This window comes from Orcinus orca, chromosome X (genome assembly GCF_937001465.1).
Source record: "Orcinus orca chromosome X, mOrcOrc1.1, whole genome shotgun sequence".
NCBI classification, from domain to species: Eukaryota; Metazoa; Chordata; class Mammalia; order Artiodactyla; family Delphinidae; genus Orcinus; species Orcinus orca.
In genome coordinates, this window is record NC_064580.1 from 115,737,614 (window position 1) to 115,756,637 (window position 19,024).

A 19,024-nucleotide genomic window follows, 5' to 3' on the forward strand; every position below is an offset into this window, starting at 1 on the left:
GGGTGTTGGGGGAGCAGGAGGTATATGGGAAATCTCGGTACTTTCTGCTCAATTTTCCTGTGAACCTAAAAGTGCTCTAAAATAGTCTTTTTTTTTTAAAGCAAAAACAAAAAAATTAAAATGCACTGTTTCTTACACTTCTGATTTTGTGGGTAGCGATTCATGCTGTCTATACTTTTGATGGCTCCTCACTACCCCAAGGAGGGACTCCATTCCCCTTTAGCTTGATTTAAGAGAAAAATTAAACCCCTACCCTGGGAAGACATTGTATACTAGAGGTGAGACGAGAATGGTGGTCTCACACCCTAAAACTGATGCTTGATTTAAGAAATGGCAGGTAAGTCATAGTTGATACATACTGTAATTTTTAAATTTAAATTTAATTTTTTTGTGTGTTTTTAAAAATTTTTTTGCACTTTTTTTAAATCTAGAATTTGTGACTTATTTGTCTTGTGCTACCATGAGTGGGACAATGATTATATTAAGTAAATACTGTAGATGATGTGTGCCAAGAAAAAATCATTTTCAAATGCTTTGATTCACTTCCCAGGTTCCTTTTACTCTCCTAAAACTCCCTTCACTTCCTCCCCCTACTGTTTTCTTCCTTTCCCTACATCAAAAGAAATACTGATAACCCAAATCCCCCAAATCAGAAAGGTAGTTGCCATTTATTACAAAGTAGGGGAAGAGACTCTGAGTAGGTAGGATGGATAAGAACGGACAAGAAAATTTAGGGATTTCATAAATGGATAATATCTAAAACAAGAGGATATCATTAAATCATCCCCAAAATATGTAATCGATATCTATTCATTTTTATACCAACCTAAATTTAATCATCATTTAACAGTGGTACCCAGCAAAAGCAATTTAGCATTATACTGTACAATACATACTCCAAACAAAGGAGCCATAAACACAGTTTGAATCCTCCTCTACTCCCAAGGATTTCAGCACTAAACCCGAGCAGAAAATCCCCATTGGGAATCTAAATATATCACACTGCCCTTTATCCATGAGTCTTCTGTGAAGATCAGTCTGAGCAGCTAGAAAGCTTCCATGTTCAACTTGGTCTGCCTGGCTGGGAATCAACTCACCTCAACATCTGGAGGAACATGATTGATAGTCCTGGTTATTAGTGGCGAGAGCTGGGCAAACGGAAGCAGAGGCCTGCAGCCATACAGGCTGAATAAACCTGTTCAAAAATGCACCAAGCTCTGAATGGAAAGACTAGTAGGAACTTCAAGTCCACAGGAGATATGTGGAGTATCTGGACAAGCAGCCTCACCATAAAGAGCTATCCTAGTGTTAGGAAAAGAATCCAGAAATTCTGCTGCAACCCAACTGGTTTTGTCTCTTGAAACAGCTTCCTGATATTTGTGCTGCCAGCTTCTGTCATAGGGTTTTTGTCACAGGAGCTCAGTAAATATTTATCAATGATGGTGCTGCTAATGAGAGGACCCCAAAGATGAACACCCCCATATGAGGGAAGACAGGAAGATAAGGCCACTTTGTCCCACAGCATATGGAATCTATCATGTTACGTGTCAGATTTTATAGTGCTACTACATGCTAGGCATTACTGCTAATTTTCATAGTAGTTCTAAGAGGTTGGCGTTTTCATCCCCATTTTATAGATGACACAACTAAGGTTCAGGGAGATTATACACTATGCCCACGGTCACTAAGATAAGGAATGACTGAGCAGAGATTCACATCATAACTCCTGAAGCCCATGTTCCTTCTACTACATCACACAACCTTTTCTTACCCTGCTCCTTGCAATACCAAGCTGACCCATTCCTGGGCAGGGTATCGACTCGGCTTTCCATCTTGAAAGTTTTGCTCTTCAAAATCTCTATGGTGCTATTAAAAATGAATGCTGCAATTTATTATTCCTGCTATCTTGAAGAGTCTTTGGTCAATGATAACCAGAGCTGAGACAATTCTGAATGGGGCTTTTCACAGCAGAGCAGTTTGAGTCATGCATTAATTTTTTTTTTTAAATCAATGGATTACAGATTCAGAAGAAATGGTGGGGGAGGAAACAGACTTTAAAACTTGATAAACACAGATGTGTCAGGGAAACGTTTCCACCAGTGTGTATTCTTTCACCCTCTGTGATCTGGGGCTTGTTAGTATCCTTTTCATAGTGGAAGGAAATATAACATGCATCCTATAGCTTCTATCTGTCAAGTTTGATTATGCCAATTTATCACAATTACTGCTTTATTTTTAATCAGAGTAAGGGCACTAATTTAGTTTCCTGCTCTTTTGTCCAGAGTACTTTATGTCTAGAAAACTCGTGAAGAGACTGTTCAAGGGTAATTTAAAATGTTCATAATTTTTTAAAAGCAATCTGCTAGAAGGTTGCCACAGTCAAGAAACCCATTCATTTTACATTAAGAATTGTTAAGGGGGGCTTCCCTGGTGGCGAAGTGGTTAAGGATCTGCCTGCCAATGCAGGGGACACGGGTTCGAGACCTGGTCCGGGAAGATCCCACATGCCGCGGAGCAACTAAGCCAGGGCGCCACAACTACTGAGCCTGCGCTCTAGAGCCCGCGAGCCACAACTACTGAGCCCGCGTGCCACAACTACTGAAGCCCGTGCACCTAGAGCCTGTGCTCCACAACAAGAGAAGCCACTGCAATGAGAAGCCCGCGCACCGCAAGGAAGAGTAGCCCCCACTCACCACAACTAGAGAAAGCCCACGCACAGCAATGAAGACCCAACGCAGCCAAAAATAAATTAAATAAATTAAAAATTTAAAAAAAGAATTGTTAAGGGGAATGGGACAGTTGAGTAAATCAGAAACTCAGTTAACTATGGAACTCCTTTCCCTGTTTGGAAAGAGATCGTTACAGGGTTTTATGCATAATAAGAAAGCCACAGAGCTTGGTATTTCAGCGTTCTTTGGATTTCTGATCTGAAAGGGGGAAAACTTAAGCGCCATATATCTTTTAAAGTATCTTTTAAACCTAAGCTTAACAAAGAGAGATTTGTTTTGAAAAAAAGGTAAATGGAATAGACCCTGATCCTAGGGGAAGCCTGAGCTCTAAACAGATTTAGAAAAATCTCATTAGGATTAATATGGAAAAGTGGAGAATAAAAGGTAAGTCTACTGGAAGTTTCCATGCTGCTCTCAAGGCCACATATAGGAAACAGGATGAATGATAACAGAGAGCAGGCAGGAATGAAAGAGCCTTAGCAATTCCCTGGCTCCACATTCTACCTCATTTCTACCAACTAAGTCGGCTTGTGTCCAACTGCAGAGGGAGCCAGGCTCCACTCACACACTCTAAGGCCGGGTGTGGCCCTGGGCAAGAGATGACCCTCAAGCCCCTGCGGTAGAAAGCGGCTGAGGTAGCCTTGTAGCTGGTACCTACTTCCAAGTCTCTCTGCCTCAGCCCTTTAACCTGGAAAATGGTACTAATGATAATTCTTCCTTCCTTATCAGGACTGTCAGAAACATTAAATGAGTTAATCCATGTAAAGGGCTTAGAACTGTGTGTGGCACATAGCAAGTGCTTAATAAATAATCACTTTCATCGTCATTCTCTTCCTCATTGTACAGATTAAGTTGCTTTTCCAAGGCCACTATCCTGTGGTAGCACAAGGCAGAGACCCTACGTCAATATTCTGATTCCTGGACTGATGTTATTTCCACTGTACGATGCACAGCAGGTGATTTCAAAAGCACCGAAAGGTCCCTCATACATTTCCCCCTACAACTGTGTCACTGTGACTGAGATCTCCATCCTTGATAACCCTTTTGAAGAGTTTTCTGGTGATATAAAATTTTGTTAAGTGAAGTGAGTTTGCCTCAGGAGAGGGAACATATTAGAGACCTAGCAGAAGCAGAAATGGACTTCCTGTGATGACTAAACCATGATCAAACACCATCATTTTAAACCGAACGCAGGGTCTGAATGAACAAGACACTGAGCAAGGTATAATTTTGAAGGGGAGGGAGAAGGTATAGGCTTGGAAGAGAAGTTAGTCATAGGTGGAGGCCAGGCAGCTGGAAAAAAAAGGGCAAAAGTCTTTTAAGAGAGTTTAGAGGACTTCCTTCACAAACACTATGCTTTTGGGTTTCATCTCATGAACCTGAGCCTTGAACTTAGATCTGATTATTCGTAATTTTCTAGAAGCATAAGAGCAACCTGCACCCAGAACTCAGAGATATGTATATGCTGACAAGGTGGTTTCCGTGCCACATCAATTTCTCCTTCAGCTCCACTTCACGAGATTTCATGATAAAAATAATTCACAGCATAGGCTTGAGTTAGAAAAAGAAGGGTTCATCTATTAACTCTACAAGAATACCAAGAACGACTTTTAAAAATCATACATATAATTTTTTTATTTGGAAAAAAAAAGACACCACATCATTAACTTCAAGCAGTCCTTGGGTTGCGTATTTTATGAGGTTTATTTGTACTGCATATCTGTGATGGGCTCTATTTGTGGCTGAAAGTACAAACATACTGATTACAATCACTCTTTCCCACATTTAGGAACAAAATTAATTATCTGCAAAAAGCAGAAGGCTCAGATAGACTCTCAGTCAGTAAATGATAATAGACAGCAGCCAAATATAATGACTCCGTCTCCTACTTTATCTGTTTTAGGCATTCTGAGTGGAATGAAAAAAGGAAAAATTAATTCACTTTCTGAATGTTCTTCAGAGAGGATTTGAATTTGGGTAATAAGAAGTCAGTATCAACCCTTCCCCACCTCCCATGCCCCCATATATAAAATACGAAAGCAGCCTTGCTGGTATGCTCTTCCCAAAGGGACATTTTTTTTGCCTTCTAACTTCCTGTACTACTTTTATTTGTTTTTTTTTTATTTTATATAAATTTATTGGAATGAGGGATATTTTTGGATGTATACAATTCACCCGTTTCAAGTGTACAATTTAATGGTTTTTACCAAATTGACCAAGTTGTGCCATGATCATGACAAACCAGTTTTGCAACATTTTCATCTCCCCAGTAAGATCCCTCATGCCCATTCCAGCACTGTTTTTGAGAAGTCTGATGCATTTTGAAGCCCAATCCCCAAAGGGACATTTTCAAAGGACATTAAGAAGTCTGTACCTTCACCAAAACAAAGGTTACTTGTACTACCCTATTAACAGTCCCCCCAATAAGGAAAGGAATGGCAAACAGTGAGACCTAGAACAGTACCCAGTACCAGGACTCAGAAAGTTGTGTCTGCTGGTGATGATGAAAGTTTGTGTTTTATCTTACAAAGGCTGTAACACGCTGGAAGAAATCTGCCCCAGATTCTCTCATCTTGGCCTTTTGTGAAATTCTTCATTACAGCAAATATTCTAACGACCCCCTCCCTGGAAGAAATTACTGTACTACAGTGTGACTTCATTTAAAAATGCTTCTGTGAGCTGGGATGAAGTGAGAGAGTAGCATGGACATACATACACTACCAAATGTAAAATGGATGGCTAGTGGGAAGCAGCCGCATAGCACAGGGAGATCAGCTCGGTGCTTTGTGACCACCTAGAGGGGTGAGATAGGGAGGATGGGTGGGAGGGAGACGCAAGAGTGAGAGGATATGGGGATATATGTATACGTATAGCTGATTCATTTTGTTGTTCAGCAGAAACACAACACTGTAAAGCAATTATACTCCAATAAAGATGTGGGGGAAAAAAGAAACTAAAATACAAAAACAAACATCTGTGATGTTCAAAATATGTGCTCAAGTTTTAATGTGGGGTTAGGGTTAGGACTGCCTTTTAAGAAACGGGCCAAGTAGAAAACATTTTCTGCCAGAGACCTGAGCAAGACAGCAAAATGCAGAGAGGCCTAAGAGGTGAGTGAGCCAAGGCCACTGTGGCGCTATCGTGAGTGAAGGATGTAGCACTACAGTTGCCAAGAGTAACCTTACTCCGAGTGGGTAGAAAGGAATCAGAGGAAGCACACTGTATACATGACTCCATGTTTTCGGAGGCGTTTTAGGTTTTGCAATAAAAAACAAAGCAAGTATTCGGGGGCTTTTCTGCCCTCGCCAGATAGAAGGCTGCTTTCCCTCTGCTCTAATTCCCTGGCCCGCTCAACATTAGAAAGGCATTTTGGACTTCTTCATTCTCGTCTTGGGAGCACAAGGATTCTCGGAATATCAGGTCATGGGGAAGGCCTTCCTGGACTTCCGCCCACTTGGATGAATATTCCTGACTTTCTAACCTTTCTGAATATACTCTGAGCACAAATCGGTCCTCCACGACACTCCCAACAGACATGGATAAGCATCTGCTTACTACTCTGGGCTTATCACTTGCTTCATCTTAGAATTGCAGTAAAACAGAAAACTATCTGACAAGCTACTTAGCAATACAAGACTCCCAAGCCCAGAGTCTGAACAAGCAAGAAAGGAAACCATAGCTTGGGGACCAAAAGAGAGAGCAATAGGTAGTAGCTGGAGGCCCAAAGTAGCAGAGTTTACTCTCAACCAGAGGCAACTAGTCAAGTGCCCCTTTTATACTTTTTAAAGTATTTTCTGAAGAGCTGAGAAAACTGCCACCGTTCTGTCTTTGGATGTGCCTTCTGCTACCCTCCAACAGGTGGGACACAGCCCAGCCTTTTGACCAACCAGTCGGGGCTGAGCTAAGTGTCTTTCACTAACTTCTTACTTTCTTGCCTGATCCTCCACAAGCATCATGAACTTGAGAGGCTTTTGCAGCCATCCAAGGTTGGGGAAATCACATGTTGCCAGACAATTTTCCGTGGGTCTCTTGTGTTTCTGCATGTCTTATAAACAGAGGCACTTTACCCCCCAGACTGTCTTTATCAAGTATCCTTGGATAGTGAATAGTCTTGGAAGACAGTGATAGGGTCGCCCTTCAGAGAAAAGAATGGGCACTCTTACTACCTATTATAAAAGATGTGAGTTCCCTAAACTCAAGGCTGCTCTCTTGTAATGCAACTCACTGTGTGTGGAGGAGTCATCTGGTCGTCTTTGCCTTTCTCCGTGGGAATTGGGGCTTGGGGAACTGGCACAAATGCTGATACTCTGCCTACTGCTATCGCTGTGAGAAGTAAATTGTCCTGCATCTCTGAGCCAGGAATCTCCCGTCTTTATCCAGCATCCATGAAACTGTGGCCAGGTAACTTGTTGGTTTGCAATTAGGGTAAGAATCTCAGATGTTTCACAGTTCTTGAGGACATTTTCCTGCCACATCAGTCCAGAGACCACAGAAAGGAGGAAAAACTTCTTTCTAAAGATTCACAACAAATAATCACGCTGACACTCTTGCCAAGGGAAATGCAAGGAATTCCAGATTTATGAGGAGCCCATCTAACTCCCTAATATGACCCGTAATATACATAATTTCAGGATGAAGCATGATAAAAAGCTTCCTTTGGGTGACCACTGTTTGAAACCTGTCCTAAACTTAACATTTAGTGCCTGAAAGTGATGCCAATTTTTTCATTTGTATTCTCATCATTAAGTAGGTAATCTATGTTTTAAAACTATATATATTCCCCATGGGAATCACTAAAGTTATTTTTTTGTCAACGAAAAAAAAGATGGCAGCCTGTAAACATTTTTGTCTTTCCAGAAATGGACCTCATGCAAATAAAGTTGCCTACCACAGTTCCAGATGCTGACCTGCAGACAGTAATTAGGTAGTTAGCCATTTACTTGTTTTTATCACTTTGAAATCACTTGGTACTGAAAACAGCTTGTAAGAATTCAGACAAGGTATCTATCTCTATAGGAGACTAAAAAATGAAAGTCCAAAGTGATAGCATGAGGAGAAAAACACTGACATTCTGACACCTGAGAAATAACCTCAGCCTTCAAAACCAGAGAGGAAGGTAGGGCTAATCTTGGAAATTCTGATGAGTTACAGTCACTCACAAAGACAGCAAAATATAAGAATTTGATAGAGTGAATTATTATTGAGGATCAACAGAGGATCTTCCCCAGAGCTTCCTAGCACACATAAATAAATATTGATTTCACTGAAGATACCTTCAGAAATTCTACCAAAGGAAACGGATGTAGCCACTATGGAGAACAGTATGGAGGTTCCTTAAAAAACTACAAATAGAACTACCATATGACCCAGCAATCCCACTACTGGGCATATACCCTGAGAAAACCATAATTCAAAAAGAGTCATGTACCAAAAGGTTCATTGCAGCTCTATTTACAATAGCCAGGACATGGAAGCAACCTAAGTGTCCATCGACAGATGAATGGATAAAGAAGATGTGGCACATATATACAACGGAATATTACTCAGCCATAAAAAGAAATGAAATTGAGTTATTTGTAGTGAGGTGGATGGACCTAGAGTCTGTCATACAGAGTGAAGTAAGTCAGAAAGAGAAAGACAAATACCGTATGCTAACACATATATATGGAATCTAAGGGAAAAAAAAAAGGTCATGAAGCACCTAGGGGTAAGACGGGAATAAAGACAGAGACCTACTAGAGAATGGACTTCAGGATACGGGGCGGGGGGGGGGGAAGGGTAAGCTGGGACAAAGTGAGAGAGTGGCATGGACATATATACACTACCAAATGTAAAATAGATAGCTAGTGGGAAGCAGCCGCATAGCACAGGGAGATCAGCTCGGTGCTTTGTAACCACCTAGAGGGGTGGGATAGGGAGGGTGGGAGGGAGGGAGACGCAAGAGGGAAGAGATATGGGGACATATGTATATGTATAACTGATTCACTTTGTTATAAAGCAGAAACTAACACACCATTGTAAAGCAATTATACTCCAATAAAGATGTTAAAAAAAAAGAAAGAATATGTTAGGTTCTTAGTAGGCAATGTTACTACTAAGGAAACTCCATAATGGAGACCTGGACGTACTAAGGCCCAGAATCAAAGGCAAATGCATTAAAAACTATCTGTTGGTCCAACAGGCAGATTACAAGCATTGCAACTGGAAGAAAACCTATACCTCACCACTGGCACGGTGCACAGAGATTCTAGGCAAAGTCATTTTACTGTGTGACTGGGTCTTCCATCAACTACATAAACATTCCTTCTTCCCCTAGAAACTACTCTGTGCCTTTAACTGTCATGAAGACGAAAAATCTCATGCTTTTTAGTACTTCATTGGGAAATACTATAGCAAAAGTCTCCAAGGAGGGAGAACGAACTCAAAAACTGATTGTGAAGCTGGAAAAACAGTAGAGAGTAGTACAGGATATTAAATAAGATAATAAAGACCCACTTAGCCTATGTTCAAGGAATGAAGATTCCGGTGAAAAGAGAGTGGAACTCTTTGAAAGAGCAATATGGACTAATTATGAAAAGCATGAGCTTTGGGGTCAGACAGATCCAGCTTTGAATCCCAGCTCCGCTACCTACTGGCCAAGTGATCCCTGAGGACAGCAACAGTCAGGGTCATCTTTCCAGCCACTTCTTGTGCCCCTGGTGTCTATCAGTGGTTCCACAATTAGATGCTCACTAAATGTTCCCTGAAATGAATCCTATTTCGGATAGTGCTAAAATGAATATCACAATGAGGAAAGAACGGGAGAAACAGTGAAGGTAGAAAAGGTTGCAATTTTGCACAACATTCAATGAAGCCTACGACAAGTCAAGATAATGAAATTATGGGAGAGGAAGCACTAATGCCGTGAAGTTCTGAGATGAATCAATAAAGAACACGAGTACAAATGGAAACATGAAAGTGCAAACAGCCACGCGATGATATGTGAGCAATTACTTTGGGGGGGATTGTAAAGAAAATAAATGAAATCACAGAAAGTTTTGGGAAACTTTCTGGAAAAGCAATAAACATCCAATATGCTGATTATTACTCATTTAATCAATGGATCTGAAATGTACAATGGCTATGCATATAATCCACATATAGGGGTATAGTAATTACAATCAAAGTGGTTTCAGAATAAGAATAATTGCATTTTAAAAAGAAGGTTGTAGCATTCAACAATTTGTGTGGTGTAACAACAATGTTGAAAGTATATGTATTGAAAACTGTACATATTTGTATTTGCCTCAAGGTATAAGATATGGAATTCAATAACATGCTGATAAATTTAACAATGATACCCTCAGATACTACCCATATGATACCCAAATACTATTCTTTTAAAATAAATTTATTTATTTACTTTTTGGCTGCATTGGGTCTTCTTTGCTGCACATGGGCTTTCTCTAGTTGCAGCGAGAGGGGGGCTACTCTTCATTGCAGTGCGTGGGCTTCTCATTGTGGTGGTTTCTCTTGTTGCGGAGCACGGGTTCTAGGCATGCAGGCTTCAGTAGTTGTGGTGTGCGGGCTCAGTAGTTGTGGCACGTGGGCTTAGTTGCTCTGCGGCATGTGGGATCTTCCCGGACCAGGGGCTCAAACCCGTGTCCCCTGCCTTGGCAGGTGGATTCTTAACCACTGAGCCACCAGGGAAGTCCCCCAAATACTATTAAAGACCTACTCAGTACTCACTTGGGGCCATGATGCTTAACCTAGTTCACAAATGTAGATGAAGAATCAAGATGGATCTATTTACAGTCCCATAATTAATACTTTCTTGAACTTGTCGGTAAAAATTTTCTTTCTTTCCCTTCCTCTCCCCTCTCCTCTCTCGCTCTCTCTCTCACGCTCACACACACACATACACACTCATACACACTCACACATTTTCACATACTTGCTATTTTTATTCACGCCTTTGGATTAAAATAACATTAAACATCTTGGCACTTAAAAACAAGTTTAAGAAAATCTCATTATCTATTTGGCACTTAGAAAACTGCTGTAGAAAGAGTACTGCACTGGGGCTTAGTGAGTACCTGCCATGTGCCTCGAACTCTGCCAGGTACTTTGAACCTATCATTTCACTGAATCCCCACATATCAACCCCATTTGACAGATGAAGAGTCCACGGTCACAGCTTTGCCATTAACTGTCATTCACTTTTAACCTCTGGGCCTTACCTTGTCTACTAAACAAGGTGGCTGGAGTTGCTTCCAAGGAAGTATCAGAATCAAATGGAGTACTCTGTAAGTGACAAATTCTCTGGCCTCTGCACAGACCTACGGTATCAGAATCCTCAGGGGGAGGGGGGGAGGCTCCAGGAATCTGTTTAACAAGTTCCCTAGATGATTGTGGTGATGAACCGAGTATGAGAACTACATGCTTACCACCTCCAGGAGCACCCTAACCTTTGCTTGCACGCCTTCACTTGGTAGCCTGAAAAACTGAAGACCATCTTGTGGAAAACTAAAACACTAATAGGCCATAAGCGTCCATCATCGGATGAATGGATGAAGAAGATGTGGCACATATATACAATGGAATATTAGCCATAAAAAGAAATGAAATTGAGCTATTTGTAATGAGGTGGATGGACCCAGAGTCTGTCATACAGAGTGAAGTAAGTCAGAAAGAGAAAGACAAATACCGTATGCTAACACATATGTATGGAATCTAAGAAAAAAAATGTCATGAAGAACCTAGGGGCAAGACGGGAATAAAGATGCAGACCTACTAGAGAATGGACTTGAGGATATGGGGAGGGGGAAGGGTAAGCTGGGACAAAGTGAGAGAGTGGCATGGACATATATACACTACCAAATGTAAAATAGATGGCTAGTGGGAAGCAGCCACATAGCACAGGGAGATCAGCTCGGTGCTTTGTGACCACCTAGAGGGGTGGGATAGGGAGGATGGGAGGGAGGGAGATGCAGGAGGGAAGAGATATGGGAACATGTGTTTATGTATAACTGATTCACTTTGTTGTAAAGCAGAAACTAACACACCATTGTAAAGCTATTATACTCCAATAAAGATGTAAAAAAAAAGTATCTGAAAAAAAAATTAACAGTGCCCCACTCATTTAGATAAGACCAAAATGTCCTTTATGATCTGGGGTAGATGGTAGCCACCAAAAGAGCTGAGCAAAGTCCCTGCATGGCAGACCTCATGGCATGGCTTATAGCTAGCTAAAAAGGCTGTCCCAAACAGAGCTCTGGAAGAGCCTAGTTTCGAAGAGGTCTCTCACCACAACTTAACCTCAAGCAGGACTAACTGGCAGGCTCTTACACTTTATCACAACAGGAAGGTGAAGGTGCTACAGCAGAATCTCATTAATGCTTTAGTTTTCAATCAGCTTTGGCTTTGGGGCATTCTGTGGTTTTGTTAGCAGGAATAGAGTTCTGCAGTCCACCCAGCCCTCACTTCCCCTCAGCCCCCATAGATGGCCCAGCCCCCTTCTGGCCCATACAGAGTATAGCTGGATCACACCTGGCCAATAATTCCCCACCCACACCATTTGGTATATATTACTTAGAGCTGGCGATCATAAAACAGTAACAAGGCAGAGTTTACATATGCTTTCTGTTCTAGTTTAGGCATTCCCCGGGGAAGGCAGGCTTCACACTTTCATCACCAGCTGGGAGCTGGGAGCTGGGAGCTGGGAGCTGGGAGCTGGGAGCTGGGAGCTGGGAGCAGTCAGGCCCTTAATGGCCAAAACAGAAAGGGACTGCATCACTGAGCGCCTCTTGACAGCCAAGGCCTTTCTTCCTGAATGATAATGACATGAAATGTACTCCCGTGTGTGTGTGTGTGTGCACACACACAAACGGGCACATGTGCACCTAAAATATAGCAGGTTTGGCATCCCAAAATAGCTATTCAATTTAAGTTCATGATGTCTTTGCAAAATCCTTATGGAGCTTTTAGAGCGAAAGTCTGGGAGGGGGCGTGGTGGAAAGAGTGCTAGATTGTCGCAGCAGAAGACCTTGGACTCTACTTCTGGCTCTTCCACTAATTATATAACTTTGGGCAAGACTCCCTGAACTTTTACTTCATTTGTAAATCAGTGGGACTAGACTGATTTCTTATGGCCTTTCTAACATTCACATTATAGTGAGATGTTCACTGTGGTGAAATTTATTCAGTTACATGTCTGTCTGTCAATGAAGCTAAACTGACGTTTTAAAGACTTAAGAACTATGTCTTGGGTAACCGAGTACCCAGTACCTGGCAAAGTGCCACGAACAGAGCAGATGCTTAATAAATGTTTACTAAACAAACCTTCATGTCTAGAGCCTGATCAAAATAGTGGACTTAATCCCTTACCAGCTCCCCACCCTATTTTTCTGTGTTTAAAAGCACCAGAGGAGAATACATGTTTTCAAGACGTTGCTGTCAAGTGACCAATATCAGAGGCAAACTTTAAACACTCCCATACCCTGTCTTTAATGTTATCTCCTTATTTTTCCTCTTATTGAAGGCATTTCCACACCCCTGGCACTCTGGCTTTGTGTCTGACACATAGTGGGCCCTCAATCAATTTCAGGTGAATGAACATATGAATGCACTGACTTTCCTTTTTTCTAGTTCTGTGAGATTTACTTTTGTGTGTGTGTGTGTGTGTGTGTGTGTGTGTGTGTGTGTGTGTGTGGTACGCGGGCCTCTCACTGTTGTGGCCTCTCCGGTTGCGGAGCACAGGCTCTGGACGCGCAGGCTCAGCGGCCATGGCTCATGGGCCCAGCCGATCCACGGCATGTGGGATCTTCCCAGACCGGGGCACGAACCTGTGTCCCCTGCATCGGCAGGCGGACTCTCAACCACTGTGCCACCGGGGAAGCCCGAGATTTACTTTTGTATAAGGCCCTAGAATCTGGCCTTCAATTAGAAAGCAATCAAAGGAATAATTAGCCACTGAAGAACACTATCGTTAGGACATTTCTGTTCATTTTACTATAAAATATTTTCTCAGCAGATGTGTTTTAAACAGCTAACATTGTGAATGGGGCAATTAGAGCAGTTCCGTAAGTAGCCATCCTGTGGGTTGCATCATTTTTGTCCTCCTTTCTAGTTTAATTCACCAAAGAAACCAGTTACCCCTATCGTTTTGTACTTCCAGAGTTTAAAGACAGGGCTAAATGGCCCAATCTGCCCTCCACATTCTGGGTAAGCAATGGTTTGGAGTACACAGTAGTTGCAACGCTATAGAAGATAAGAGCACGAATCGCGCAAGGTAACAAGCCAGGGTTGGAATCCCAGCTCCGCCACCTCTGTCTAACTACCTTTGACGTTTGGGCAACATATTTAAGCCCTCTAAGCTTCATTTACTCCTGTGTAAAATGGGGATAATATTATATTAGGACCTATCCCATGGATTACTAAGAAATAATATTACGTAAACTGGCCAGCAGAGCACCTCAAATGTGGTAGGAGCTCAACAAGGGTAGTGTATTATACTATTCTGCCACGTCCTTCTACAAAGCTGGGAACGTTCAGGAATCAGTCACCATCACCTTAGTGAGGTCTGGCTGGTAGCTCTTGGCTGTATGTTCTGCTCTGTATTGAAAAGTGTGTGCATTCTGTGGTTCTGAACGTGTGCACCCTGGCTTAGCAGGTACAACGTAACTAACATTGTCTGACTGAAACCAATCAAGCTTCTGCCTCACAAAACTGTCCCACCCCCATCAAAGATCCTATCAGCCTTACACTGGTATAAATCAAGGCTGCAAAAACAACTGTTGGAAAACATGAACGTTTTGCCTCACCTGTGTTCTTGTGTAGGTTTAGTTAGTGGGGTCTAGCTGGGTCTCCTATGTTTAAAGTCACTACTCAAAATGCAACTCAAAACTACAACGAGGTAGCACCTCACACCAGTCAGAATGACCATGCATTAAAAACTCTACAAATAACAAATGCCAAAGAGAGTGTGGAGAAAAGGGAACCCCCCTACACTGTTGTTGGGAATGTAAGTTGGTGCAGCCACTATGGAAAACAGTATGGAGGTTCCTTACAAAAACTAAAAGTAGAGCTACCATATGACCCAGCAATCTCAATCCTGGGCATACATCCGGAAAAAAAACTATAACTCAAAAAGATACATGCACCCCTATGTTCATGGCAGCACTATTTATAATAAGCAAGACATGGAAACAACCTAAATGTCCATCAGCAGATGAATGGATAAAGAAGATGTGGTATATACATACAATGGAATATCACTCAGCCGAAAAGAAGAATGAAATAATGCCATTCGCAGCAACATGGATGGACCTAGAGATTATCATACTAGTTAAGTCAGACAGAGAAAGACAAATGCCATATGATATCACTTATATGTGGAACCTAAAATATGACACAAATGAACTTATTTACGCAACAGAAACAGACTCACAGACATAGAGAACAGACTTGTGGTTGCCAAGGGGGAGGGAAGGATTGGGAGTTTGGGATTAGCAGATGCAAACTATTATACATATGTACAACTGAATCACTTTGCTGTATACCAGAAACTAACACAACATTGTAAACAGCTGTACTTTGATAAAATAAATTTAAAAAATAAAGTCACTACTCAAAATAGTAATATGATATATATGATTAAGAGCACAAGAGTGAAATCAGAATCAAAGAAAGTGGTGATAACCTAATTAAAGGGAGACCTGATCAACTTCTGAATCACTGAGCTTCAGTTTCCTCATTTACAAAATGGAGATAACAGCTCCTACCTCACAGGGTTGTCATGAAGGTTGTGATAACCAACAACAGTGGTAATAATAGCTAATAATTACTGAAGAATTACCATGTACCAGGCACATGCTAAGTGCTTTAACACGTTATTCCCTATGAAGAAGATATTCTTTCTATCCCTATTTTATGAATCAGCAATATGAGACTCATACAGATAAAATGATTCACCCAAGGTCCCACAGCAAGAAAGTGGGTGAAGCTAAAATTCAAAGCCAGGCATTAGGACTCCATAACCTGTGGACTTAATGTGCTGCCTAGCTTTGTGAGGTCATTCAGTCCCTCTATCATCCCTGCCCACTTTTTTTCTCACTTCTCTCCATCAGCACCTGCTACTGGCCAGGCTGCCCTACCCCCAGTAGAATCCAATTCCTCTGAAAACTGTAGAATGGTACTCACAGTGGTGGTCAGTTTTCCTCCATTCTTCTGGACATACTGGATGGAATCATGGATCGTAGAAAAGAGACCAAGCAGTACATTCTCCATGTCATAGATTCTGTACATGCCATTCACCAGTTCTTCGAGAGACAGAATGAATTCTCTCCAGTACTTGTCAATCTCCACCACACCTGCCATACAGCCTTGCATAACCACATTGCAGTAGCCACCACACGGCTTAACCATCATCAGTCCCTGGCAGTAAGAGCAGTACCACATCCTGGTGAGCATTCGGCCACAGTCCTTACTGAACTTCAGGTGATCAGTTGTGTTGATCACTTCAATTCCGAGATTCAGGGCCTGGAGGAAGATCCTAGTGACTTGCAGTGACTTGGAAACCTGGGTCATAATAAGCTTGGGGAAATTCCCAAATACTTTCAGGTCACGCCTTGCCCCTCGGAGGCATTCATTGATGTCTAAGGTGGACTCCGGCAGGCCTGGGTTCATTAGCTGGGTATAGATGACTGGAAACAGGCTGTCAAACAATTCATTGACCATGTCATCCACGTTGATGTCAGAACCCAGGATGTAGAGAGATACATCAGTGAAAAATTCACCCACAAACTCAAAAGCTTGTGGGGTCAGGCTCGGGTAGTTGTTCTTGAGCATGGCATTGGTGTAGTTCTTGGCATGGCGAACAACGATTTCAAAGGCCTCTGTAAAATAAGAGATAAAGAAATGCCCACAAATTAAAGCATGAAGATCCAGTGTGTAATTGACTTTGAGATTTCTCTATTGCTGTGGTGATTAAGGTCCCATTTGCCTTAAATAATTGACTCATGTTTACTTCTGGCATTGCCTCTACTCCTGCAGCTGTTTGTTCCTATAAATCAATTTTCCTTTCTGAACATGCAGTCCAAACCCTGATGTGCATGTAGATTCTTAAGCACACAAATTATATTTCAAATGACAAAAGCCAGGATTCAGTTAACATTCTGGTCTCTCATAAAAATATTGATTAAAAATTGGCTAAATGAGAAGTTCTTTCTCTTTCTCACATTGAGTTATTCAGTTAAAAAGAAACTGTATTTCAAGACATTTCATTTTTAGACAGAGATAAATATTTGACAACAAACCATATACTATATAAACTCACATAACAATTTAAGCCTGTTCATCCCTGGAGGAAAGGCAAGTTCTTAGCCAAGAATAAAAGCTATCACAAATTTCATCATGTAGGTAGATTTTCTCTAGATAACTTTAAAGGGAGCTATCTGACAGATTGACAGACCTGAAAGTGGAATTTATCCCCTAAACGGGTAACTGGATGGAGAAAAACAACACATGCACTTATCTATACGTTCGATACTGAAAATAACACCGCTGGTATTTGCAAGCTGAACATCTGGAAGGATAACTGCTAAGCTTCCTTGGTAAGTTCGGCTTCCACATGGCTTGGAAACCTTATCTACTCTACAGAGACTACGGGTTCAGGATTACATCTGCTGCCCCTACCCCTTGGCATAAGGCCTGATCAGTGTCATTGGTTTGAGAGAGAAAGTAATAATGTCACCATCCCGTTTTCTCCAAACTGAAGCACTGCAGACACAATTTATCCCAAATAACCAGAGTCCCACATTTATATGAGAGAAAGCAAAAAACTGCAATAATAGATTTTTCAAAGAAATAAGGCATAGTTTAAGAGCAAACAAAAACAACCAAGTTTCCCAAGACATTTAAAATTAACTTAGTAGTTTCTTTCCTTTCCTTCCAAAGCACAAAGGTCCATGACAGATGTACCCCAAATGATGCTATTTCATGAGCCTTGAAAAATCAAATTATTACCACTTTCATACTACTAGACAGACTGCATTCCAACAGCTCCTTGGGATCACTTAGCCAAACATCTCAGTCATCTGTGGCAGAAGTGAGCTCTAGGTTGTACCACCACCATCTGCCCCAGATCCCTCACAAGGTAGAACGCGCTTGCTAGATTCTTCCCTTGGGTTTATGGCGTGCCCAGGAATGTTGAGCAGATGCCAGAGCAATTCTACTGGGTTTCCAAGCCCACTTGAGAAAGTTAATCTTCATTTTCATCAATTGCTAAATGTTCATTTGTTACTTTTATTTTGTTTAGAACGTTAAGCAATTCTTAGAAAGTTTATCTATCTTAAAGCAATCTCTCCCTAACTCCACACGCTACTTTATTTTCAATCCTTGAATCTAAAGATTGAATGAAGCCAAGAGATTGTCTGACCCAATACAAAGGACCAGTCAATTAATTATTTAAAATCATCAGAAATTTGGAGATTAAAAACTATTCATTCATTTTAATTTCAGCTACCAATCATTTATTATATACTAGACCCCGTGCTAAGTACTAGGGGTATGTAAGTGCTAGGTAGATGGAGATAAATAATACACCTTCCTTGTCTTTAAAGTACTCCCAAGCTATATGGTTTAGCATTTATAAAGCATTTCCAAGTTTATTACGAGATCTACTTTTTACAACAATCTTCTAAGTTCGGTATTGCAATCCCCATTTTATAGGTGATGAAACTGAGGCTCAGCAGCATTTAAGCACTTTCCAGGGTCACACAACTGCAAAGTAGAAGTAGTCAACTCAGACTAGTGTCTCCCGGCAACGGTTTCACTCTAGTTGCCCTCAGCTCTATAGCCAACACACACATCCTCAAAAATCTTTGAAAGTCAAGCTCATTTTTAGGCTCATTATTTTCCCATTGGCTTCTCCTCTCCAAATGGAAATGTACTGGAAGAAATTGCAGTCCAAAGACCAACAAAGCAGAGTTACACTTTCACCTTTGTCTTGGGACAGCACGAATTCAGAGAAGAAAGACTGCTGCTGAGATGCTACCCTGTGGATCTCAATCATCTAAGCTACCCTAAAGTTAAGTCTCTACAAGGCAAATTTCATCTCTAGCACAGTGCATTTGTTCTCTAATGTGCAAGATATATGACAGTGAAATTCCATAGACTGTACTGCCATAACTTTTTTCTTAAGTTTCTGTTACTAGCACTGCTGGATCAATAGAAAAAGAAAATTACAAAAGATCATGAACTCTTCTCCAGAAAGAATAACAACACATATTGCAGAGGGAAAGGGCTAGGGGTTCATA

General features: G+C 41.3%; 1 protein-coding gene across 1 annotated transcript in view; it reads right to left on the reverse strand.

The window, feature by feature from the left end:
- Positions 1-19,024, reverse strand: part of GPC3 (glypican 3) — a 442,407-nt gene that overhangs the window by 200,833 nt on the left and 222,550 nt on the right. Inside the window, exon 3 of the mRNA XM_004285475.3 lies at positions 15,909-16,603. Coding sequence (XP_004285523.1) covers positions 15,909-16,603 — 695 coding nt within the window. The remainder of the gene's footprint in view (positions 1-15,908; positions 16,604-19,024) is intronic.